At 37.1% G+C, this 26,618-nt stretch overlaps 1 protein-coding gene and 1 long non-coding RNA gene across 2 annotated transcripts in view; one reads left to right on the plus strand and one right to left on the minus strand.

Annotated features, from left to right (window-relative positions):
- Window positions 1-13,181, minus strand: part of LOC139184893 (uncharacterized) — a 62,509-nt gene extending 49,328 nt beyond the window's left edge. Inside the window, exons 1-2 of the long non-coding RNA XR_011568408.1 lie at window positions 13,095-13,181; window positions 12,117-12,217 (exon numbers count right to left, since the gene is read on the minus strand). This is a non-coding gene — a long non-coding RNA (uncharacterized lncRNA). The remainder of the gene's footprint in view (window positions 1-12,116; window positions 12,218-13,094) is intronic.
- A 26-nt stretch (window positions 13,182-13,207) lies between these two features.
- The window catches only part of SERINC1 (serine incorporator 1), a 33,988-nt gene continuing 20,577 nt past the window's right edge, over window positions 13,208-26,618 (plus strand). The window contains exon 1 of the mRNA XM_070795888.1: window positions 13,208-13,364. Within this exon, the coding sequence (XP_070651989.1) occupies window positions 13,326-13,364 (39 nt within the window). The 5' untranslated portion in view covers window positions 13,208-13,325. The remainder of the gene's footprint in view (window positions 13,365-26,618) is intronic.

Genomic DNA, 26,618 nt, shown 5'->3' on the forward strand with positions numbered 1-26,618 from the left:
CAAGAAGCTTAGAATGGTCTGGGAGGTTAATAAAATACCACAGACAAACAATGCAATGGGGTAAAGGCACTCATCATATTGAATATTAGGAATCAGTCAAGCAAAGATAGGAAGGCTGTCAGGGAAATTTCACACAGGAGATGCACCTAAAGTGAGTTTTAGAGGATGAATTGGTACCAGCTAGATACAGGCATTTATGGGAATGGTGCTGGGAACATATACATGAGCAAAGACAAGAAGATAAGGAAGTCCATGGCATCCTGGGTCAACTCCAAACAGCATGAAGTGATTGAAACATAAAATGAAGTGCAAGTTACAGTGTTGGGCTTCCAGTTGCAAGACAGAAATAGAAGTTGACATTTCCCCCATTTTATTCCTATAAGTCATCCAAACAGAATGAGTAGAAAGAAAAAATTATATAATCTCATTTTTAGCCAATCAAAGAAGAGTTAAATCCTAGATGAAACTGGAGGAAAGGCTGACATAAATTATTAGAAATGAAATGAGTGCATTTCCCTTGCTTTTTCTATGGCAATGCCTTTAACTGTGTGAATCACAACAAACTGTGGACAATTCTTAAAGAGATGGGAATATCAGACCACCTTATCTGTCTCCTGAGAAACCTGTATGCAGGACAAGAAGCAACAGTTAGACCTGGACATGGAACAACGGGCTGGTTCAAAATTGAGAAAGCAGTTCGTCAAGGCTGTATATTGTCACCCTGTTTATTTAACTTATACACAGAGTACATCATGCAAAACGCCAGGGTGGATGAGTTACAAGCTGGAATCAAGACTGCAGGGAGAAATAACAATAACCTCAGATATGTAGATGATACCACCCTAGTGGTAGAAAGTGAAGAGGAACTACAGAACCTCTTGATGAGGATGAAAGAAGAGAGTAAAAAAGCAGGCTTAAAAGTCAACATTCAAAAAACTAAGATCATGCCATCCAGATCCCTCACTTCATGACAAATAGATGGGGAAAAACTGGAAACAGTGACAGATTTCATTTTCTTGGTCTCTGGAATCACTGTGGACAGTGACTGCAGTAACAAAATTAAAAGCTTGTTCCTTGGAAGAAAAGCTATGACAAGCCTAGAAAGCACATTAAAAAAGCAGAGACATCACTTGCTGACAAAGATCCATATGGTCAAAGATATGATTTTTCCAGTAGTCATGTATGGATGTGAGAGTTGAGCCATAAAGAAGGCTGAGCACTGAAGAATTGATGCTACTGAATTGTGGTGCTGGAGAAAACGCTTGAGAGTCCCTTGGACTGCAAGGAGATCAAACCAATCATAAAGAAAATCAACCTTGAATATTCATTGGAAGGATTGATGCTGAAGGTGAAACTCCAGTACTTTGGCCACCGGATGCAAAAAGCCGATTCATTGGAAAAGACCCTAATGCTGGGAAAGATTGAGGGCAGGAGAAGGGAGTGACAGAGGATGGGATGGTTGGATGGCGTCACCGACACAATGGATTTAGTTTGAGCAAACTCTGGGAGACAGTGGAAAACAGGGGAACCTGGCGTGCTGCAGTCCATGGGGTCACATAGATCAGACAGAATTTAGCAACTGAACAACACAAGAGTACATTTATGAGGAAAGCAAGAGGGTTTGCCTTGGTTGTAGGTTCCCAAAAGAACCAGCAAAATCTACTTCTCAATGAGAGAGAGCGCACTTGGAGAATTTATGTTTTCACCTAAATTCTTTATTTACAATTGTTAAAACTATTAGTAGGCAACTACAATTAGTAGGTTACAATGCTTTTTTGGACCTAATTTGGGTTCAAAAAGCAGAGGTAGAATTAACTGAAGTATTCATTTAGGAAGGAAGAAATCTATCGTAGCAGAAGAAAGAGAAAATATTAAAGAACAGAAACTTAGGTGGAGTGGTAAGAAAGGGGAACAATTTCCCTGGCTAAGGAAAAATGAAATAAAAATGACATCTCCCCTTACCTGCCAAAAAAAAATTACTAGGTCAAAAGAAAACTTTCAGATAGATAGAACATGGTCCTGGATATTTCTCCACATGAATGTCCTTTAATTACCAAGTCTAAGACAAAACTCATCATTTAAAGATGAGAAATTTAAATAGTATGAGAATAGGATCTATAGAAGATATTATAAAGAATAATGAGAAAAGAAATAAGAAAAGCAAGTGTCAGATGATGATCAGGGACCAGAAAAAACAATATGGTGGAGCAAATAAAAATAGTTAGTCATGACCTTAAACAAGCAAATCAACTCCTATGAAGCATTAGAATAAGTGAAAATAAACTTAAGAACCTAGTGAAGAGATAAGGAAACAGTGGGAAAAGAAGAATTGTGAATTAGCAGAGTTCAGACGCTAAGTGAAAGAAACCGAACAAAATAAAATAGAAATGCAGTTGACCCTTGGACAACACAGGTTTGAACTGTGCAGGTTGAATTATATGCAGATACTTTTCAACAGTAAATATAGAGTACTACATATTCCATCAAAAGAAATTCTATGAATGTGGAGGAACAGCACATATGGAAGACCAACTATAAGTTTTGCACAAATTAACCCTTGCATTGTTCAAGGGTCAACTGAAAAGAGTTCAAAAGGATACAAAAGAAGATAATATGTATGAAAGATAGGCAAAAGAGAGCCAATATGTAAATAATTGATGTTTCAATAAAAAAATAATTAAAATAATTAAAGATACAATTCAAGACAATTTTCCTCTTTAAAAAAGCTTTAAATTTATTCAAGAAAGTGTTCCCTATACTTCAGGGAAACTTGACTCAGAGTGTTCAATACAAAGACATATCCTAGTAGAGTTACTGGACTCGAAATAGGTAAGATTGGCAGCTAATTTGGAAGTGAAGCTAGCGTTTAAGCTCTAGCAGCCTTACTTCAGGTTTAAGCATGTCTTTAAAACATTTTCCTCAACTGTCATTCAATCTAAGGTTTTTCTGTATGAAGATCCAATCTTTTAGATTCCATTTGTAAGAGGTACTTAGAGTATAATTTTCATGTTTTATTAATACTGTGTTAACTGATTCTGTTAATGTTTCTCTCTTACCAAAGACTACCATTTGAAACTGCTATCTGATCATATGCCTGATGAAAGCATACCATAGAGAAAGGAGTAAGTACCCTTTAATATACAGCTGGATGAGTACTGCTGGGAAAGGTAAATGCATACAGCATTTATAGTAAGGGTACTGGCAGAGAAACTAGGTGGAGAGAGCTCTGATCTCAGCCCAATAGCCCCTTAAATGATTACCCTCTAGATCAGCCCCTTAGATGATCCCAAGAAAGACTGAACTCTACTACACGGTATAAGTAAGACAGGCCTCAATTGAGGCAGGAAATTCCATTTGAGAGATGTCAATGGAAGATGGCTTCTGATTGACTCACATACTTAGCTTCCTCTGACACCAGATCTTTAAAGTAGATAGGGCTGTTTCTGGAGAAAGAAAGATCTATGAGCAATATGGCAGAGCTGGTGGAAGCGAGGTCAAGCTATACCAGAAACAAGTTTGGGAAAGTTTGAAGGAAACAATAGAACAAACGACACAGCTCAATGGTACCAATAGCTAAACCTTGGATTTTTGCAGGTAATGCAGGATGGGTTCCATACACGAAGACCTTGATACTAGGAAATGCGAGGATGCTTTATGAAGAAATTAAGACCTTACCAGTGAGTTACCTGGTTGGGTACAACTTGGCAGGAAAGTGCTGAAGGGTGTTCACACTTCTAATCATTTCTGAAGTTAAAGCAAATCTTCGAGAGAGTAAAGACTGTGAGGAAATAACGTACTCAAAGTCCTTGATCATTCAGCATAAAAAGAACAAGAAGAGGTCAGCTTTTTAATCAACTATACTCCAATATAAAATAAAAAGTTAAGAAAAAGATCAGCTTTATATAAGAATTTGCAAAAGTATTACATGGGGTAACAGAGAACACAGGTAGTGGAGTGAGGTGCAGAGAGCTGGGGTGAGAATCAACAAGCGCTGTCTGGGATAACTTGAAATCAAGCTGCTTAAAATGTCAAGGACCTCCTGGGAGCACCCTATGGTTACAATTAACTCTGGAGGGGAGAAAGCTAAGGCCATAGAAACTCAGATGTTAAGTTGGTCAAAACAGAATTATGGAATATTTGGAATATTTGAAAATCAAATATGGTGAATTTAATACAAATAAAATAGCAATCTTCCAGATGTTCAACCTGGATTTAGAAAAGGTAGAGGAACCAGAGATCAAATTGCCAACATCTGTTGGATCACAGAAAAAGCAAGAGAGTTCCAGAGAAATATCTACTTCTGCTTTATTGACTAAAAGCCTTTGACTATGTGGATCAAAACAAACTGTGGAAAATTGTTAAAGAGATGGGAATACCAGACCACCTGCCCTGCCTCTTGAGAAATCTGTATGCAGGTCAAGAAGCAACAGATAGAACTGGACTTGGAACAACGGACTGGTTCCAAATCAGTAAAGGAGTACATCAAGACTATATATTGTTACCTTGCTTATTTAACTTATATACAGAGTACATCATGCAAAATATCGGGCTGGATGAAGCACAAGCTGGAATCAAGATTGCTGGGAGAAATATCAATAACCTCAGATATGCAGATGACACCACCTTTATGACAGAAAGCAAAGAACTAAAGAGCCTCTTGATGAAAGTGAAAGAGGAGAGCGAAAAAGTTGGCTTAAAAATCAACATTCAGAAAACTAAGATCATGGCATCTGGTCCCATCACTTAGTGGCAAATAGATGGGGAAACAGTGGAAACAGTGACAGACTTTATTTTGGGGGGCTCCAAAATCACTGTAGATGGTGACTGCAACCATGAAATTCAAAAACACTTGCTCCTTGGAAGAAAAGCTATGATCAACCTAGACAGCATATTAAAAAGCAGAGACATTACTTTGCCAAGAAAGGTCCATCTAGTCAAAGCAATGGTTTTTCCAGTAGTCATCTATGGATGTGAGAGTTGGACAGTAAGGAAAGCTGAGTGCCGAAGAATTGATGCTTTTGAAATGTTGGGTTGGAGAAGACATTGAGAGTCCCTTGGACTGTAAGGAGATCCAACCAGTCTATCCTAAAGGAAATCAGTCCTGAATATTCATTGGAAGGACTGATGTTGAAGCTGAAACTCCAATACTTTGGCCGCCTCATGCGAAGAACTGAGTCACTGGAAAAGACCCTGATGCTGGGGAAGATTGAAGGCAGGAGGAAAAGGGGATGACAGAGGATGAGATGGTTGAATGGCATGACTGACTCGATGGACATGAGTTTGCCTAAGCTCCAGGAGTTGGTGTAAGGTGTCCATGGAGGCCTGTGCTGCAGCCCATGGGGTCACAAAGAGTCGGACACGACTGAGTGACTGAACTGAAAATAGCAATATTAGGTCTTTCCAGTGGCTCAGTGGTAAAGAATCCCCCGTCAATGCAGGAGACTTGGTTTTGATCCCTGATCCAGGAAGATCCCATATACCTTGTAGCAACTAAGCCCATGTGTCACAACTATTGAGCTTGCACCCTAGAGCCTTGCGCCGCAAATACTGAAGTCTGAGCGACTTAGAGCCTTTGCACACAGAGAGAAGCCACCACAGTGAGAAGCCTGTGCACCACAGGCTACTAGAGGGCTGCCCCTGCTCTCCACAACTAGAGAAAAGCTCTTGCAGCAACAAAGAGCCAGCATCAAAAATAAATAGATAAATAAAATTATAAAAAAAAGAGAATTGCTAAGGAAACATTCTCCCTGGAGGAGGAAATGGCAACCCACTCTGGCATTCTTGCCTGGAAAATTCCATGGACAGAGGAGCTTAGCTGGCTATAGTCCAGTGGATTGCAAAGAGTCAGACATGACTGAAGTGACTTAGCACACACAGCTCAGGGAAACACTCCATGCAAAACAATTAAAAAAAAGATTAGCAGTATGATAGCCAAAATACTTGAAAGAATTTAACATTTACCCTTCTTTCTAACAGATTTGATTTTTATACAAAATATCAGTTAGATGAAACAGATTCAACACCTGAAGTAAATACAGAAACTTAAAACCACTTTATCTTGAAATATCTAAATAATTTATACAAAGAAAAGTATGTTGGCTTGTTTGTTTAGCTTCGACTGGATCACCTGAATAACTGCCTCAGTTTTCTCTCTCAGCTTTAGATATGCAGTGTCCAGTAGAGATCTTCCCAACCCCAGAATTGAACCTGGGTCTCCTGCATTGCAGGTGGATTCTTTTACCCTCTGAGCCACCAGGGAAGCCCAGTCTATTGGGTTGAACGAAATTAATTTTATCTGTGTTTTTTCTTTTTAATGTGGCTATTAGAAAATTTTAAATTATAGATGTGCCTTATATTCCTATTGCAAAGCACTGATTTGGACATTACCTTAATAATATATTTAATACAGATTCAAAAATCTGATAAATGCTTAAACAGAAATAGTTAGCTTTTTTGTATAGCATAGTAAGTTACATTTTTGGTACATGAATGCTTGATTTTAATATTTTAATATATTTTCATTATATGTAACATTATATTTGATCAACTTCTATGTGATATCAGTAAATCTTAAACATATTTTGGCTAAGGGTTCTTGAGATGGTGAATGTTTTAGAAGTGCCATTAGCATTTCATCAAGAAATCATTCCCAATGTTTATAAAACAACATTTTAAACATTAGAAACATTTAATTCTCTACCTACTTCATTATTTTGATGGAGAATATTTGCTCTTTGTCTTTAAATGTACGTATGTTCTATTTGAAATAAATATTATATTTGTGTAGTCATCTGCTTCACTGGTTTAAATATATCTGACTTTCTGTGAAAATTACTGGCTTAGATTTGGGGAAGGAAAAAAAAAGAAAATCTGTGTGGAAAGAAAATTGTTCATTTATATTTTTTAGTAGTAAGTTAATAATATAGGGGAGTGTGCCTTTAATATTATTATTACTATTATCATTTTAAATATCAAAATCACTAATAAAACCATATCTTTAATCAGGATATAGTCTCTTACAATTCTAAGTTTATGCTGACCCCTATTGGTTATTATGTCCTAATCTATTTCTGGCTTATTTTTATAGAACATATGGTAAAGTATTTAAACCTGTTTACATTTAGAATTACAAGCATACAATACTTTATAAGCCTTTCCTCTCCTTCTAGATGTAAAATTTTACTCATCCTTTAAGACAATTTATTTCAAGTGCCCAAGGTGTTTTAGCCATCAATAGTTTCAGTGTTGGTCTACTGAGGACAGGGGAACTAAACAGCATAATCCATAATTTACAGTGAAATATAACCCGATTATTTTCCTTTAAAAATCTATATTCACAGTGTTCCATAGCTATAGCCCATTAAGAAATTATCTTTATAGTTTATGCAGAAATATGTACAAAGGCAGGAAAACCTTGGGACCAAAGGTAAGTCTGACTTCAGTTAACCTTGGCAGAGGGACACTAATTCCAGGTTAAACTGGGAACTTTTAAAGTGATGTGCAAGATACCATACTATTTCCTTATGGGTATAGATGAGGAATTACAGGAGAGGGTAGAAGGCTATAGAGTGCTGGTTTCTGGACGTGGCCATCTCCAGCAACAAGTAGTGGGGGAAGACTTATCTGTGGATGACACTAAAAAATATAGAGTGGACCTTAGCAGCAGCAACCAGCCAAGATAACAGTGGAAATTGTCCTTTAGGTCATTCCTGATAATCTGCAACTGGAACTCTGTACATTCCATATGCTTCTTAAAATTGCCAGTCCCTGAATGAGATACTAAACCAATTTCTTCACAGTCTATGTTTTGCAGAGATAGTAAGAAAGGGAAAATCTCAACCTCTTAAGAGTTTCAACAGTGCTAATTTTCAGGGATCAAGAACTGCAGCAGCCCAGGAGTTGGTGCAGGGTAGTTCCCAAAGGTACAATGCCAGGAAACCCAGAATGTCAGTTCCATGTCGTTGTAATAATGAACCCTCAAGAAAGAGTAGTGTGTAACTATAAGGCATCTGTAACTAATTTTTAAAAAGATCTGTCATTATTCACCAGGTGGCACTGGTGGTAAAGAACCCACCCGCCAATGCAGGAAACTTAAGAGATATGGGTTTGATCCCTGAGTTGGGAAGATCCCCTGGAGGAGGGCATGGTAACCCACTCCAGTATTCTTGCCTGGGAAATCCATGGGCAGAGGAGTCTGGCAGGCTATAATCCACAGGGTTGTAAAGAGTCAGACATCACTGAAGTGACTTAGCACGCAGGCACGTCATTATTTACACTTATTCTGGAGAAAAAAAATCAGTCATGGACTATGCTGTATGAATTTAATCTGAAGCATGGCCTAGTCTTGTTTTTCTTAAACTTGTATTTTAACATAATCTGAGAATTAGGGATAATATTGGTCTCCTTACATATCAGATAGTAAATTTCCAGAATGTTAAAGAGCAAAGATGTATTTTGATCCTATTCTGACTTGAAACTAGGCATAGATTGCCACAGAAAACATAAAACTAAGTATTTTCCTTTACACTGAAGATATTGTTTTATTCCCATGAAGGTACATTCTGAAAGCAAAGTTATTGCTTGGGTAGATATTCTCATAATACTTAATGACTGATAGTCAGTAGGTCTAGATTTCAGAGTAACTTACTTATTTGGTTACATTAGGGTAAATTTTGTGCCCAGTTCATCCTGGGTATTACATTGGCCTAAGTTGATTTTTATTAATGTATTATTGAGACTTTTACTATTACCAGGATAACCTTGGTAACCCTGTTCTCCATTTTTCTCAGGTTAGAATTATCACAATCATCCTCTACTTGGGAGCTTTGATTCTTTGTTCATCCATATATGACAATGAACCCAGAATGTTTCCTGAGGAAAACCTTAACCCTGACTGTCGTATTCCAGAATTCTCTCAGCCCACTTCTTGTCCATGTTTGTTCTGACCTGTGTCTTGTTCTTACTCCTGAATTTCCCCAGGAGACTATTAATTTTCAATTCCATTTGTTTTAATGCCAAAATTTATATCTTGTCCTTAATTGGCAACATAGAGCCTGCTCACATTCTTGGCAAAGAATATAACCTTGAGCTCTCTCGTGCTCAGAAAGATCTAGTCTTTTGATCTAATGATCAAAAAGCTCAATTATGGAAAATTATATTTTAGGAGGATGGCCAGGAGTCTAGGCAGTCCATCCTTCATGAGAGATATTAACACATGTTTCATGGGGGGGAGAAAAGGTTTTTACAAGTCAAATAAGTTTCCAGTGTTAACATGCAACATTAATCACAAGAATATAGTGAGCAGTACCACCCAAACTTACTTGAAATCTTTCTGAAGGTGGCTACCTATTACCATCTCAAAAAATTATTATTCTAATATTTTTGAAAACTGCCCATTAGAGGTATTTTAAATTCGACTCCTGAATCAGGTCACACCATAAGAGAACTAAGCAATTAGCATCTTTTAAAACTCCTAATTTATGTGTGCTTTGGCATTATGACTTTGACGTGCTATAAAAAGTTGCCTGGGGAAACTGCTCCTCCTGAATTGCTGGTTTGTATTTAAAACATGTATTGGATTGTGTTTGAATACAAATCTTAAAAAGCCATCTTTTTAACTCTCACCGTCGGCAAGTGGAAAATCCCATGGACGGCGGAGCCTGGGAGACTGCAGTCCATGGGGTCGCTAAGAGTTGGACACAACTGAGCGACTTCCCTTTCACTTTTCACTTTCACACATTGGAGAAGGAATGGCAATCCACTCGTGTTCTTGCCTGGAGAATCCAAGGGACGGGGGAGCCTGGTGGGCTTCCGTCTATGGGGGTCGCACAGAGTCAGATACCACTGAAGCGACTTAGCATATATATAGCATACAGTCAGCAAGTAGACAATTTGTTAATTATTTACCTTATAATAATAATTATAATTATTATTTTATAGCTAATAATTATTTACCTTACAATAATAATTATAATTATTTTATAGTTAATAATTATTTACCTTATTATTGATTTACAACCAATGGATATATTGTTCCTTCAGTTCAGTTCAGTTCAGTTGCTCAGTCGTGTCCGACTCTTTGCGACCCCATGAATTGCAGCACGCCAGGCCTCCCTATCCATCACCAATTCCCAGAGTTCACTCAGATTCATGTCCATCGAGTCAGTGATGCCATCCAGCCATCTCATCCTCTGTCGTCCCCTTCTCCTCCTGCCCCCAATCTCTCCCAGAATCAGAGTCTTTTCCATTAAGTCAGCTCTTCGCATGAGGTGGCCAAAGTATTGGAGTTTCACCTTCAGCATCAGTCCTTCCAATGAACACCCAGGACTCATCTCCCTTAGGATGAACTGGTTGGATCTCCTTGCAGTCCAATGGACTCTCAAGAGTCTTCTCCAACACCACAGTTCAAAATCATCAATTCTTCGGTGCTCAGCTTTCTTCACAGTCCAACTCTCACATCCATACATGACCACTGGAAAAACTATAGCCTTGACTAGACGGACCTTTGTTGGCAAAGTAACATCTCTGCTTTTGAATATGCTATCTAGGTTGGTCATAACTTTCCTTCCAAGGAGTAAGTGTCTTTTAATTTCATGGCTGCAGTCACCATCTGCAGTGATTTTTGGAGCCCCCAAAAATAAAATCTGACACTGTTTCCACTGTTTCTCCATCTATTTCCCATGAAATGATGGGACCAGATGCCATGATCTGTTTTCTGAATGTTGAGCTTTAAGCCAACTTTTTCACTCTCCTCTTTCACTTTCATCAAGAGGCTTTTTAGTTCCTCTTCACTTAGAGGGTATCAAAATAATTAGGAGTAGGGGATAATTCTCACAGTAAGTGGGGGTTAGTAATACTAACAAATCAGTCTCACAAAGTTTAATCTTACATAATAAAATACTGTCCAATCTAGAATGCAAATAATGTCTCATTGAGAAACTCTCTAACCACTAAGAAACTTATAATCAAATTCATTACACACCCAACTTTAATGGGGTCCACGGGGTTGCAAAGAGCTGGACACAGTTAAGCGATTGAACAACCACCACCAGCACTCTTATGACTACTGAGACTATATAATTTATCATCCGAACTTTAAAACATGACTAAAATATGTAGAGAAAAGAAAAGGATCAAGAACAGCCAAACAAGTATGAAGAATAAAGTATAGAAAACTTCCAGATATCAAGATTTTAAAGCAACCATAATTAAAACTATTTATTAGAGAGACAACTATAATTAAATCCATGTGTCAGTAAACTATGTATTGACAACCCAATCCATAAAGTTCAGAAATATGGGTATGGGAATTGATGTATGACAGCAATGGTATTACAGATGAGAGAGAAAGGATTATTATTCTCTTATTTATACTAGGACAATTGGTTATCTATAAGAAAAACTCGAATACAGTCGGACTTGGTGGTATGTTGGCACTAGATCAAACCACTCCTGAATGGTCAGGGATTTCACAAATGTCTTCTTAAAACACTGATAGATGGGAATTGCCATAGTGGGAGTATTTATACTAGAAATCTGCAAATGCTATGTATCAGGACTATTTTTCCCCCAGAGAGCCAGTTTACCATCACATCATTGATTGGATTTTACATCCTACCATACACAAAAATCAGTTCTTTACGTGGATTAAAAACCTAAGCATTTAAGAGCAAAACTTCAAAACTAGAAGAAAATATACGGAGGAAAATGTCTTTAAAATCTTGATACTCCTGAGGAGTTCTAAACAACAAAATCCTGTAACTTTAGGATCAAGTTAAATTTGACTATAAGAAATTTTAAAACATGTTAAGTGAAGTGAAGTCGCTCGGTCGTGTCTGACTCTTCGTGACCCCATGGACTGCAGCCCACCAGGCTCCTCCGCCCATGGGATTTTCTAGGCAGGAGTACTGGAGTGGGGTGCCATTTCCTTCTCCAATGCATCAAAGTGAAAAGTGAAAGTGAAGTTGCTCAGTCGTGTCCGACTCTTCGATACCCCATGGACTAAAGCCCACCAGGCTCCTCCGTCCGTGGGATTTTCCAGGCTAGAGCACTGGAGTGGGGTGCCATTGCCTTCTCCGTTAAAACATGTTAAGGTGTCATCAAAAAGTGTTACTCACTCAGTCGTGTTCGATTCTTTGAAACTCCATGGACTATAGCCCGCCAGGCTCCTCTGTCCATGGCATTTTCCAGGCAGGAATACTGGAGTGGGTTGCCAAATCTTCAAAGGATACCACAAAAAGAAAAAGGAAGTCCAGATTGGGGAATGTAACTGATCCACACATAACAAAGAATTTGTATCCAAAAATACATTAAAACCGTCCACAAATCAATAAAGAATAGATAGATAACCTAATTGATAAATGGGCAAAATACTTGAAAAGGCATTTTATTCAGAAGAGGATGCCCCAATGGTCAATAACAAGTTCTCAACCTTACTAGTTATCAGGGAAATGCCAATTGATAGTATAATGAGACATTTCAGTTCTCTTTTATTAGTTAAGAGTGTGAGAAACCCCAGTGCTGATAAAAATGTGACACACAATTCTCACTGCTGGAGAAAGTTTACAGTGGTTAAAACCACTTTGAAGAGCAATTTGCAAATCAGTAAATTGAAGACATTGTAGCACAGACTGCTGGTTTGTCTCTCACATTCATTCATTATGACCATCTTTTGGTGGAGGATGAGGAGCGATGCAGTCGGGAGCAATGGTTTGAAATGTTATTTCTTGAAGACAGGAAAGTTCACGGTTATAACGTTTTTCACTTTACCTTTTTTGTAGGTCAAAATAATTTAAAAGATGTTTATAGCTTATTGGGTGATAAATGTCTCCTCGACAGCTCGTGACATTCAATAAAATCAATAACATGTTTGCGTTGTTATTAGTAAGTTTTATCTAACTAATTTACACATTTTAAATGTGCAAACTTCTTGTAACATCTTAACAGGACAAGTCATTAACATGTTACAACCGCAAACAGTGATAGAATTGGAAGCACCCAAATGAGTAGAAATAAGTGGGCTTCAGGAGTAAATTGAGAACATAAGTGGGGGAAAAAAAGATGCGAAAGTGGAAAAACAAGACGCTTTTTGCCACCTGAATTAGAAGAGCTATCGCGGAACAACACAGGCTAGAAATTCAGGGCCGCGGGTGCGGAACCCAGCAAAATGCCCTCCCCTTCCAGGCCGCGAAGGAAGTGACGCAGGCGGAGGGGCGGGGTGGGCTCTGCGCCGGAAGTGGGTTGTAGTTAGTAAATAAGCGGGGAAAGGCGAGAGAAGGTGCTGTCTCCATCTTGTTGGCATACGCTGCTCCTGCGACGTTGTGGAGATGGGGAGCGTCTTGGGGCTGTGCTCCATGGCGAGCTGGGTAAGTTGGTTGTTAGCGGCCTGAGGGGGCTAGCGTGAGAGATGAGAGAAAAGGCCCCGAGCAGGCCTGGCTGAGGCCCGGCGGGACCGTGTTACCCCACCCAACAGGGAGGCCTTTCTTTCCCGTTTCCTCCCTATCTCCTTTGGCCATTCCGACACAGCTTCGCGGCCCTGAGTCTTTGGAAGAGCCGACCCGGGTAGCCACGAGGAGCAGTGGACATGAGTGAGTGACCCGGATGGGAGATTCCAAGCTGAGAGCTAGCAGTTTTTCCTCCCCAACCCGCTTTTCATGAAGGCTATTGCCTATTCTTCCAGGCCCCTTTTTGTCCTTTATGTCTTATGTCTGCCTGGGCCCTTTCTACAAAGGTCTTACGCCGCTTCGTTTTGTGGAGTACCCCATCTCTTCTCGTCATCTCCTCCCAGCGACCTCAGACTGCAGCACTGTCATCCCCGGAGGCCTCTTTGTTCTGTCGCGCAGACTGCAGTTAAATGACGGATATGTGGGGCAGCCCCGCAGTCATACTGATATAGTTATATCCTTTTTAAATAGTCCGAACTCTGCGAGTGAGTCCTCGAGCTTAATGATATGAGAAAATTATGTATTTCTCAAATATGTGTTTGAAAAAGCTGGTCAGTTCTGTGTTATCAGATACCTGTTTTTTTTTTGACAGAAAGATGCTTGTGTAATTCGATATCTCACTTTTAATTTGGTGTACGTTGCAGTTTGATAGCGTTGTTAGAGTGAAACCATTCTTCATTATGGTGGCAGGATTTTTTGATTCAGGTGGTACAAATAAATTTGAGTTTGATATAAACACTCCCCCGTCCCCCAATAAACAAAAATTGACTTTACAGTTAAAGGTATTTGTAATATGGGGCGAGATATTTGAGTTCAAATCTTAGTTCTTTAACCCATGATTTCTAAATTCTGTTTTTAACAATTCCTTGTCTGACTTACCAGATGACTCCATTATATACATTAGGTAACATTTCTGTTGTTTTTGCATCTCTTTTTAAAAAGTTTTCAATGTGGCTTGAAATATGAATGTTAAATTTTAGTAAAATACTACATAGAGGTTACTCCAACCCAGGTCATTGTCTTGATTTTACACACACACCCACAAAAATTTTTTTTTTCTTGTAGCTGGGCGTAGAAAACTGGTATATTTTTCTTTCTTTCAAAGCTGGTATATTTTTATCTCATTATGAAAGTAGAGAATCTACTTGAAACCATTGAGTATCTTATAAGAGGCATATTTAGGGTAATAAACTTAATGTATTGCAAAATGATTATTATAGAATTGTTTTAATTGAGGGGGGTGAGATGTTGTGTAATTCTGTTGTAAAGTCAGATTTTGTCCAGTTAGCAAATGGGCATGTTCTTTATATAGTAGGGATACATGTTTTGCATTTTGTTTTCAATTTGTAGACCTGTGATGAGCAGTCTTTTTTGCCTCGAGGATGGTTATGGTTAAAAAAAGATTTGGGGGATTAATAAAAACGTGTGTTTTAAATCGTTTTAGTGAACAATGTGGGAAAAATTACATTCGTATTAAAATTTTTACAACTTAGTTCTCCACTTAGTCACAGTTCTATAGACAGAGCCTTTTAGTTACTGTTAATATGAAGGTGCATTGGAAAGATGGTAACAAGGAGACACTTTCTTACCTTCCAGTAATTAGGTCTCTGGTGGTTAGAGAGGCTAGGTGTCTAAGGCTGCTCATCATGGTTCTAGGCAATTCTGGTTGTTTTTTCCCCTTTCTTTCTTGGTGTCTCTGTCTCTATTTCTGAATTGTTCAATTTTAGTGCAGTTCAGTAGCAATTAGAATATGCCTTGTATTTTACAAATCCCTTTCTCCCATGGTCTTAACAGATATGCTCATTTATTTAGAGGTTTTGACATATTGAAATTTAGTCAAGTATTCAAAAGTATTCAGGTCATTAACTTAGATCAGTTAAGCCAGAATGAAAATGAACCTCATTCTTTGTTTGCTCAAGTTTCTTTAGACTTAATCAGTTTTTACAAAGATTTTTTTGTTTGTTTAGGAAAATGGTAGAAAATGTCTGAACTATGGAAAAAAGTGTAAAAAATTACTTGTGATACTGTGTATCACAGAGATTGGAGTGTTTAATTTTTTTTATTTCATTTTGTGGGGTTTTTTGTTTTGTGTTTTTGCTGTTGAGTGGTCTAGAATTAGATTGATGGTAATCCTTGGTTCAAGCATGGCTATCTATCTGATTGGTGATTAAGCATTTTTATAAACACAGGTGGACCTGCCACCTAATCCTGCAACTACAGCATCACCAGCAATTGATTCTTACTCAGGTGCTTTCCCCACCTCAGTCTAAAGATGATGCTAGTGAGTAGCGTTGACTTTTTGAATCACTGTATTTTGTATAGAACAACTATCAGTTTTTTGCCCAAATGTTAAGTAATTGAGAAGAAGCTTGTGACTCCTGCCTGCTTATTTTGTGCAGTCTCTTGCTAGATTTATATTTTTTAGTACAATGACTTGATTTTGTAGAAATGATTCATAGTTGCTATAAATAGCCAAGCAGTGCAGAGTACAAAATGTAAATGTCACCAACAAAATCCCACTACATTTCTTCTCTCTCAATGCATGCATACACATGGATGAATAAACAGAAATATTTTTTAAGGAGTGGTAGCGTGCTGAACATATATTTTTAAACAGAAGTAATTTTTTCTGAATTTAACAGAAGAATGTAAAAGTAAAGGAATTGCTGAGTGTTAAATTCTTCTTCATCAGGAGAGTTTCTGAAAGAGTTCTCTCAAGAGATGTTTCTAGAGCAGTGGTTCTCAGTTGTCCCCCAGGGAACATTGGACAGTGCCTGTGGATACTTTTCATTGTCACAACTTGGGATAAGGTGCTAATAGCATCAAGTGGGTAGAAGCCAGGAATACTGCTAAATGTTTTACAATATATAGGATAGTCCTCAACAGCAAAGACTTATTTGGCCCCAGATGTCAATAGTGCCATAGGTGAAAAATCCTGCCTTATCCTCTTCAGTTGGCCAGTATAAGAAATGAAATGAAATCTAAGGGTCTTAACTGCACTTTAAAAAATGAATTAAACTAATCATTTAATTTTCACCTCTACCTTCAACCTCTCTTATGGAGGTACGTGGTAGCACCTATTCCTGATCTGTTTGATGATCCTGTACAAATTTTATTGCTTAACTTTTTTCCTTTACTTTCTAACCTGTTAACTCAGTATTCTTCTGGTTTTTTAATTTGTTTTCCTTTTAATTTTATTCCTTCTGTTAAAAATCTTTTATTTTTCATTTTATTGGTGTTTCTAAAGTAATTGATGTATTCATTTTGCCAACTTTAACTAGAATTTCTTTGTATTATTTTTTATGACTGTTTCGTTGTATAACCATAATTCCCTCAGTTGTTTAATCTTTAAACCAGTCATTCTTAAAGTATATCCTGGACTACACTTAACTGGAAATGCTGACTGGGTCCCAGCATTGTGGTTTAATATTCTCTCCAGTGATTCTGATGGAAAACCACTGTTCTACTGTTAAGTGGATTCATAGTTCAGAGCATTCTTTTTTTTCTTTTTAAAACCATAGCTTCTCTAAGTTCTGTTTCTTTTTTTATGTGTCATCTCATAATTGACCAAATTGGGTCATCTAATAGATTTTTTCCAAAAAGAATTCATGGATGTTGAAATCCCTGAATTTTTTTCATATTTAAAAATGCCTCTTGCTTTCTTGAGAAACACTGTGGACTGGTAATAGTATACCCATTTCTTTCAGGACTTGAGGTATTTCTATGGATTATGTTCTGTCTTCCCCTGCTCTGGTAGCCATTTCCTTTTAACACGTCTCATACACAGCAGCTTCTGCCTGAGTGTCTGAAGAGTTTATTTATCTTTAAAATTAACCAAATATGTCTGCTTTAAATCTTTCATCACTTTTTATTCTTCTAGAAAATAGTGGGTTTTTCTGAAGATACAGATTTATTTCTTTAAGGAAATTCTTATTGTATCTTTGAATGTCCTTTTTGTTACATTTATTTAGAGGCTTCTCCATTTTAAAGACATGAGTTAATTTCGTGTTGTCTTCTTTTTTCTCCATATTATTTTTCCTATATTTCTGTCATTTTTCTTTAGTTGATTTAATTTACATAAAATTCATACTTTGTAGTGTGTGGTTCAGTGAACCTTGACAAACCATGTAGTTGTGTAACCACTAAAGAACTTTTGTCACCTTAAAAAGTTATGCCATCTGCATTCTGGAGAATCCCTGGGCTTTTTTCCCAGTTTTGCCTTTCCAGAATGTCCTGTAAATGGAATCATACAGCATATAGCCTTCAGAGTGTGGCTTCTCTTACTCAGTGAATTAGTATAATTCAAGATTCATTCATATTATGGTGTCTGTTAGTAGTTTCTTCCTTTTTATCATTACATGGTATTCCATTGCTTGGATTCCATTGCTCCACAGCTTGTCTCCAACAGCTGAGGGTCATTTCCACATTTTGGAAATGAAGTAGCTGTTAGTGTTCCTATAAAGTTTTCTTGTGTGTCTATAACTTATTTTATGTACCTAAATATCTTGCATTGGGATTGCTAAATCATATGGTAAATGTACATTTGACTTACAAGAAATTTTCAAATTTATCTCCAAGATGGTCATACCAGGTTTTATTCCCACCAGCAAATATTTCCTTCAAGTCTGTGGCTTGTATTTTCATTCTCATACTGATGGCTTTCAAAGAGTAGAAGTGATTGTTCTTTCTTTATTGATCTGCTTGGCACTTTTAGCAAAAGCCTGTTTACCGTCTTTGTTTTTCTTAACTCTGTTCTTCTGTTATTTGTGTCCATAGTTTTGCGTAAATTACCCTAGTTTGATTCTTGTTGCTTTTAAGTTAATCTTGAAATCAGGTAGTGTGATTCTAACTACTCTTTCAACATTCTTTGGGCTATTCTAGTTCTTTTGCTTTTCTGTAAAAGTTTTAGAAGCAGTTAGTTGCTACCAAACACCTGCTGGAATTATGATTGGGCTTGGGTTAAATTTATAGATCAGTTTGGAAAGAATTGTTACCTAAATGAGGAGTCTTCCAATCCATGAACTCAGTTTATCATGCCATTAACCTAAATATTTGATTTCTTTCATCAGTGTTTTTCTTTAATTTTCATCATTTGAAAGCTGGTGTATATTTTACTAGGTTTATAAGTATTTTTGTTTAGTTTCACGTTCCAGTTGTTTGTTGTTAGTGTGCAGAAGTGTAATTGATACGTATATACTGACCTTGTGTCCTGTGACCTTATTAATCTTTCTTGTAGTTCTAGTAGCATTTTGTAAGTTCTTTGGGGTTGTTCATGTTGACAATTATGTGTGAAGGAAAGCAGCTTTATCTCTTCCTTTCCAAAGTATGTACTTTCTTTATTTTTCTTGTTTTTGTTTTTTGTTTTGTAAATGCTTTTTATCAAAGCATCTACATGATAATTAAGGGTATCCTCAAGTCAAGCATATTCTGTTTGTTTGCTGAAAGTTTTTTCTGTTCTTCAGTTGCTCAGTCACGTCTGACGCTTTGTGACCCCATGGACTGCAGCACACCAGGCTTTCCTGTCCTTGACCATCTCCTGGATCTTGCTCAAACTCATGTCCATTGAGTCAGTAATGCCATCTCATCCTCCGTCATTCCCTTCTCCTCCTGCCTTCAGCCTTTCCCAGCGTCAGGGTCTATTCCAGTGAGGCGGCTCTTCAAATCAGGTGGCCAAAGTATTGGAGCTTCAGCTTCAGCATCAATCCTTCCAGTGAATATGCAGGACTGATTTCCTTTAGGATTGACTGATTTGGTTGCCCTGCAGTCCCAGGGACTCTCAAGAGTCTTCTCCAACAACTCAGTTCGAAAACATCAAATCTTGGGCACTCAGCCTTTGGCTACTGGAAAAACCATAGCTTTGACTGTATGGACCTTTGTCAGCAAAATGATGTCAGAGACCAAGCATCTTTTAATTTCATGGCTGCAGTCACTGTCCACAGTGATTTTGGAGCCCAAGAAAATTAAGTCTTTCACTGTTTACACTGTTTCCCCACCTATTTGCCATGAAGTGATGGGACTGGATGCCATGATCTTTGTTTTTTGAGTGTTAAGTTTTAAGCCTGCTTTTTCACTCTCCTCTTTCATCTTCATCAAGAGGCTCTTTAGTTCCTCTTTGCTTCCTGCCCTAAGGGTGTAGTCATCTGCATATCTTAGATTATTGATATTTCTCCCTGCAGTCTTTATTCCAGCTTGTGTTTCATGTAGCCCGGCATTTCATGTGATGTACTTTGCATATAAGTTAAATAAGCAGGGTGACAATATATAGCCTTGACACACTTCTTCCCAATTTGGAACCAGTCCTTTGTTCCATGTCTGGTTGTAACTTGCTTCTTGACCTGCATACAGATTTCTCAGGAGGCAGGTCAGGTGGTCTGGTATTCCCTTCTCTAAGAATTGTCCACAGTTTGTAGTGATCCACACTGTAGTGATCCACACAGTCAAAAGCTTTAGTGTAGTCGGTGGAGCAGGAAATGTTTTTCTGGAATTCTCTTGCTTTTTCTGTGATCAGCAGATGTTGGCCATTTGACCTCTGGTCCCTCTGCCTTTTCTAAACCTAGCTTGTTCATCTGGAAGTTCTCAGTTCACTTACTGTTGAAGCCTGGCTTGGAAGATTTTGGGCATGCCCTTGTTTGCATGTGAAATGAGTGCAATTGTGTGGTAGTGAGCATTCTTTGGCATTGCCCTTTTTTGGGATTGGAATGAAAACTGACCTTTTCCAGTCCTGTGGCTACTGCTCAGTTTTCCAAATTTGCTGGCATATTGAGTGCAGCACTTTGACAGCATCATCTTTTAGGATTTGAAATAGCTTAGCTGGAATTCCATCACCTCCACTTTGTCCCTAGTAATGCTTCCTAAGGCCCAGTTGACCTCACACTCTCGCATCTCTGGCTCTAGGTGAGTTTTTTTAATTTGTTTTATAATGAATGGGTATTGAATTTTTCAAATTACTTTTTTGCATTGTGTGAGATGGCCCTGGTGGTAATTTTCTTCAGTCTGTTAATGTGGTAAACTAATTTGATTGAATTTCAAAAGCTTAACCAAATTTGCTTTCTCCCAGCTCAACCCCGCCTGATTACAGTGTATTAACCTTTTGTATGCTTTTTTAAAACTATTTTTAAAAATCAGGTTTAGCTTTACAGAAAAATTGAGAGGAAGATAGAGATTTCCCATATATGCCCTGTGTCCCCATATGCATAGCTTCCCTTGTTGCAAACATTCCCCACCAGAGAGGTGCGTTTGTTAGTTACTAAGCCTACACTAACAATCATCATCTCCCAAAGTCTGTAATTTACATGAGTCCTAACTATTTGAATGTGAGCCAGTCTTGCCTTTTGGGACAAATCCCACTTGGTTGTGGTGTGTAATTCTTTTTCCTACATTGTTGGACGTAATTTGCTAATATTTTATTGAGAATTTATGCCTTTATTCATGAGAAAGGTTAATCTTTTATTATAATGTGTTTGTCAGGTTTTGTTATTAGAATGATGCTTATTTTATAGAACAAGGTAGAAAGTATTCCCCCTCTACTTGTGTTCTCTGAGATTGAAGGGAATCGATGTAGATTCACCAGTGAACCTGCCTGTGCCTGGTGCTGTTTTGGAAGGCTGTTAATTATTGATTAAATTTCTTTAATAGAGGTCTATTCAGATTGTTTCTTGTGTGTGAGTTTTAGCAGCTTGGATCTTTCAAGGGTTTTGTCCATTTGTGTAGGTTCTCAAATTTGTGGGCACAGAATTGTTCATAGTATTCTTTCATTATCCTTTTCATGTCCACAGGACCTACAGTAACATCTTCTCTGTCATTTCTAACGTTAGTAATCTGTGTTATCTTTTTTTGTTAGTTAGCCTGGTTGGGGGCTTATTTTTATTGATCAAAGAACCACGTTTTGTTTTCATTGGTTTTTCTCTATTTTCTGTCTTTGATTGCGTTGGTGTCTAGTCTAGTTCTTTTTTTTCTGTTTTCTTTCAGTTTGCATTTCTTTTTCTAGTTTCCTAAGATGGAAGCTTAGATGATTGATTTTAGATTTTCTTTTCTGGTAAATGCATTCAGTGCTGTAAATTTGCCTAAAAGCACTGCTTTCACTACATCCCATAAGTTTCTATAAATTGTGTTATTATTTTAATTCAGATTTTTAAAAATTTCTCTTGAGACTTCTTTGACTTCTGTGTTTATTTTAGATAAGTACATTGTTTTAAGAATTTGGGGGATTTTCCAGTTACCATTTTGCTATTGATTTCTAGTTGATTTGTAGTCTGAGAGCAGTCAGTGCTCTTTCAAGTTCGATACTGTGTTTTGTTGTCAGCAGTGTGCTTTTGGTTACTTTCCATGTCATCTTGGAGAATGTGTTCGCTGGTCACAGGGTAGAGTAGTCTATAGATGTCAGGCACCCATTTGATTGGTGGTGGTGAGTGCAGCTGTCCTTCCTGATTTTCTGCTAGCTCAGTCTGTCCATTTCTGAGAGAGACACTGGAGTCTCTCTAACTCTGACAGTGGAGTCATCTGTTTCTGTTTGCAGTTTTATTGGGGTTTTGCCTTCACAGTTTGATGCTCTGCCATTAGGTGCATACATATTTAGAATTGTTAACATCTTCTCGGAGAATTGGATCCCTGTATCATTATGTAGTGTCTTTCTTTATCCCAGATAACTTTGCTTGTTTTGAGGTCTGCTCTACCTGCAACCAGTGCAGCTACCCTCTCTCATTTAGTGTTCACATGTTGTATTTTCCCCTTCCATTCACTTTTATTCTGTGTGTCTTTATATTTATAGTGAGTCTCTTGTAAGCAGTGTAATTGGGTCTTGTTTTTTGAACACTCTGACAGTCTGTCTTTTAATTGAATAAATTTAGGCCTCTGATCTCCAAGGTGATTACTGATAGATTTGGACTAGTATTTACTGTATTTATTACTGTATTCTATTTGTTGCCCTTGTTTTTCCTGTTGTGTGTTGGGGGAGAAGGGTGTTTAAATTAAGCATTGTATATGATTCCATTTTCTCTCCCTTTTAGCGTATCAGTTAAACATCTTTTAGCTTTTATGAAGTATTATTTACTTGTTTTTCGGTTGTTGCCCAATTTATTAGTCCATTTGGGCTGTTGTAACAATACCACAGGCTGGGTGGCATGTGAACAACAGAAATTTGTTTCTCACAGTACTGGAGGCTGGCAGTCCAAGATTAGGGTGCCCGCATGGCTATCTTTTGTATCTGGTGAAGGCCCTCTTCAGGGTTGTAGACTGCCAACTTGTTGGTGTTTCCTCATATAGTCGAAGAGGTGAGGCACTCTCTCTCTGCCGCCTTTATGAGAGCACTACTCTTCGTGCGGGCTCAGCCTTTTTGACCTAATTCTTCCCAAAGGCCCTATCTCATAACATCATCACCTTGTGCATTAGATTTTCATCATACGATTTTTGGTCTGTAGCACTCTAGAATTTGAAATAACATTTACAGCTTATCCACTTTGAAGTAACAGCATACTACGACACTACACACTTAAAGCTAGTGTTAATACCTTATAATAGGAAAACGATCCTGATTCCTGTCTCCTTTCCTTTCTACATTACTTTCATTCATTAAATACACACACACGAACCTATGTGTCTACACACATGTATATGTATAGGCATACATATGTGCATATGTAACAATACATTGTTGCTCTTATTTTGAGCAAACAAGTTAGCTCAACTAAGAATAAGAAAAGTAAGTTTTTACTTTTATTTATAAGAGTAATTTTATATGTAGAGTTTCTGAATTATATTATTTTCCTCTTTTAGAGAATTTTGAACATTTCTTGCAAGCAAGTCTAGAGTTTGGCAACAAATTCCATTTTATTTGAGAAAATATTTCTTCTTTTGAAGGATAATTTGCAGAGTACAGAACTGTAGGTTGGCGGGTTGTTTTCTCTCAACACTAAAATATTTCACTTCACTCTTGTTTGCATGGTGTCTGAGGAAAACTTGAATATATCGATAATTCATCCTTTGTTCCTGTGTAGGTAAGGTGTTTTTCCTCTGGCTTCTTCCAGGATATTGTATTTTCTGTTGCTTCAAAGCGATTTATCTAGGTGTAGGGGTTTTTGTTGGTGGTGGTGTTTTTTTTTTGTGGAGGGTGGGGTGTGTATGTCTGATGTTAATTTGGGGGAAGTCTGTCATTTAAAAAATATTTCTTTTCCTTGTGATATTCACATTATGTTTTACCATTTGCAGTTATCTCACGATTCTTGGATATTCTGTTGAACAGAATGTCAGTCTTTACTCTCTTGGCTTTTCAATTTGGAAAATTTCTATTGATACAGTCTTAAGCTCAGAAATTATTTCCTCAACCATGTCTGCGTTTTCATTTCTGCTACTGTTTTTTGTTTCTAACATATATTTTTTTGAAGGATTTCATTTCTGCTTCTTGTGTGCTGTCTACATTATTCAATAGAACCCTTAACATATGATAGTTGTTTTATATTTTTGGTTTGATCAGTCTAATATCTCTGCTGTGTCTGGTTTTGATGCTTGCTGTGTCTCTTCAAATTGTGTTTTTTGCCTTTTGTAATGTCAATAATTTTCCTGATAGCCAGATACTATGTACCAGGGAAAAGGAACTTGATTGTGTCCTGGTGAGGTGTGGGTGAAAGAGAAACATCCATTATTCTCTGATTAGATTTTAGTCTTTTAGTAAGCTTATGCCTCTGGACTGTGAACTTCCTAATATTTCTTAGTCTCCCCTCCATCCCCCTATAAATGGGAGAGGATGGCTTGAAAAGCTAGAGTTCAGTATTTCTCTTCCCCTAGGTTATTTATCCTCTAGTTAAATAAGTTAGACTCTATTTAACTAGTTTTTCTTGAGGTCAGGTGTTCAGAAAAAAGTGTTCTAATATATTTTAAAATGGATCTCTCCTTTCCTACAAGAAGCTGGAAGGAGTTTTTCTCTCAAGTTTACTATGAGAACCTGATTGAACTAGTAGTAAAATTCACAAGTTTGTAGGGCCCTTTAAGTGTGTTTTCCTGGTTTTTTTAGCTCTCAGACTTGTCCACTATGAGGCTCCAGCAGTTCTTCAGTTATCTTTCAGGATTTCCATCCTGCACACCGGTTCCCAAGTCAGTTTCCACTTGTGGACACTAATAAGCAATGATTCCCTGTCTGTCTTTCAGTCTCGGGGGCAGTGACTTACTCTGTGTCCTCACCTAACTTGGATCCTAGAAGAATTGTTGATTTTTTGAGTCTCTTTGCTTTTTTCTTTTCTTTAGGATGGAGTCATGGTTCCAGTCTCCTCCTTTGTGAAAATGGAACAGGAAATCTTTGTATACTTTTTGTATTATTGACTTGACAGGATATTAAGGATTTTTTTTTTTTTTTGTAATGCTCATAAAGGATATCAGTATGTTGTTTCCTTGATTTTGTATCAGTTTTTTGCCTCTTTAGTTTTCCGGAAGAATCTGGGTAGAGTTGGTTTGATTTATTCTTTAAATGTTTAATGGAATTCACTAGTGAAGCTACCTATGCCTGTGAAGGTTTTTAACTACAAATTCAGTTTCTTGAATAGAACAGGACCATTCATCTTATATATTTCTCATCGAATGATTTTTGGTAGTTTGGATTTTTCATGGAGTTTATCTGTTTTATCTAAGCTGTTGAATTATTCAATAAAATCGTTCATAGTTTTCTCTTATAATCCTTTGATGCTCACAGGATCGATAATAATACCTTCTCTCTCATTTCTGGTTCTGAAGATGTGTATGTTCACTTTCTTGCTATTTTTTTATCCTCATCAGTCTGACGATAGATTTCTAAATTATAATGGTCTTCTAAAACTAGCTTCACTGTCTTTCTTCTTTTCTGTTTTTTACCTCATGGATTTATCTTTATCATTTCTTTTATTCTGCCTATTTGGGCTATACTTTGCTCATTTAATAACTTAAGATGAAAGCTCTGGTCATTGATTTATTTATTTTTTATCTAACATAGCCACTTAAAACTGTAGGTTTCTTTTAAACATTGCTTTTGGTACATTCCAAAAATGTGATACCTTATTTTCATTCTGTTTGTTTTTTGACCTCTTCTGCTTGTGAGTTTGACTGTATTATTTAGTTTCTGGAGAAATAAATCCTTCTGTTACTGATCAGTATTTAATTCCATTGTGGGCCACGAAAACATGTATGATTATATTTATTGAGATTTGAGATTTGTTTCATGGCCCAGAATATGCTCTGTTTTGGTTAAGTGTTTTCTGTGTTTTTGAAAATAATTTTTATTCTGCTTTGGTTAGATGGAATATTCTCTGAATGTCAGAGAGAATTAATGATACTGAACTGATATGTATATTGAGTTTTTTTCCTACTTCAGTTAATGAAAGAACATAGATGTGGACTTGTTATTACTCTTTTCAGTTTTAATAATTTTTCTTTGATGCATTTTGAAGTTCTTTTTTACATGCAGAAATATTTAGGATTGTATGTTGTATGTCTGCTTAATGAATATCCTATATCTCCATGTTTGTCTTTTATTATAAAATGGCCCTCCTTGTTCCTGATGAAACTCTTTGCTCTGAAATCTACTTTGATACTGGTATGTGTGTTTATGTGTATATGTGTGTATACACACACACAGACACACATATATATATACCCACATGTGTACATATATATATATATTTAATTTTCCACCAGTTCTGTCTGTATGTTTAAGTGGGTTTCTTGTAGAAAAGATAGGGTTGGATCTTAACTCTTTAATCTGACTGTGCTTTTTATTTGTCAGTGTTTAGTCTCTTTATACTTAATGTGAGTATTGATTATGTTTGTGCTTAAATCAACCATCTTTCTATTTGTTTTTTGTTTATCCTACCTGGTCATGGTCTCTTTTCCCTAGTTTTTTCCTTATTTTGGATTAATTAGCAATATATTAATGGTTTTTTTTTTTTTTTTTTTTTAATCTTTTGGCTTACTAGCTGTATTCCTTTGTTTTGCATTTTTAGACTGTAGGGTCACTGTAGGGTTTATAGTATTTAGCTTATTACACTGCCTTTGTGTCATATCCATTCTGTTTCTAATTTAAGTATACAGTAGTATAGTTGAATGTCTCCTTTTATGGCCTGTTTGTAACTCACATACAGTAACTGTACTGCCGTCTGTGTTGTAACCACCCAGAATACTTTACTGTTTTGCTTTAAAAAGATAATAATCTTTTCTAAG

The sequence above is a fragment of the Bos indicus genome, chromosome 9 (assembly GCF_029378745.1).
Source record: "Bos indicus isolate NIAB-ARS_2022 breed Sahiwal x Tharparkar chromosome 9, NIAB-ARS_B.indTharparkar_mat_pri_1.0, whole genome shotgun sequence".
Classification (NCBI taxonomy): Eukaryota; Metazoa; Chordata; class Mammalia; order Artiodactyla; family Bovidae; genus Bos; species Bos indicus.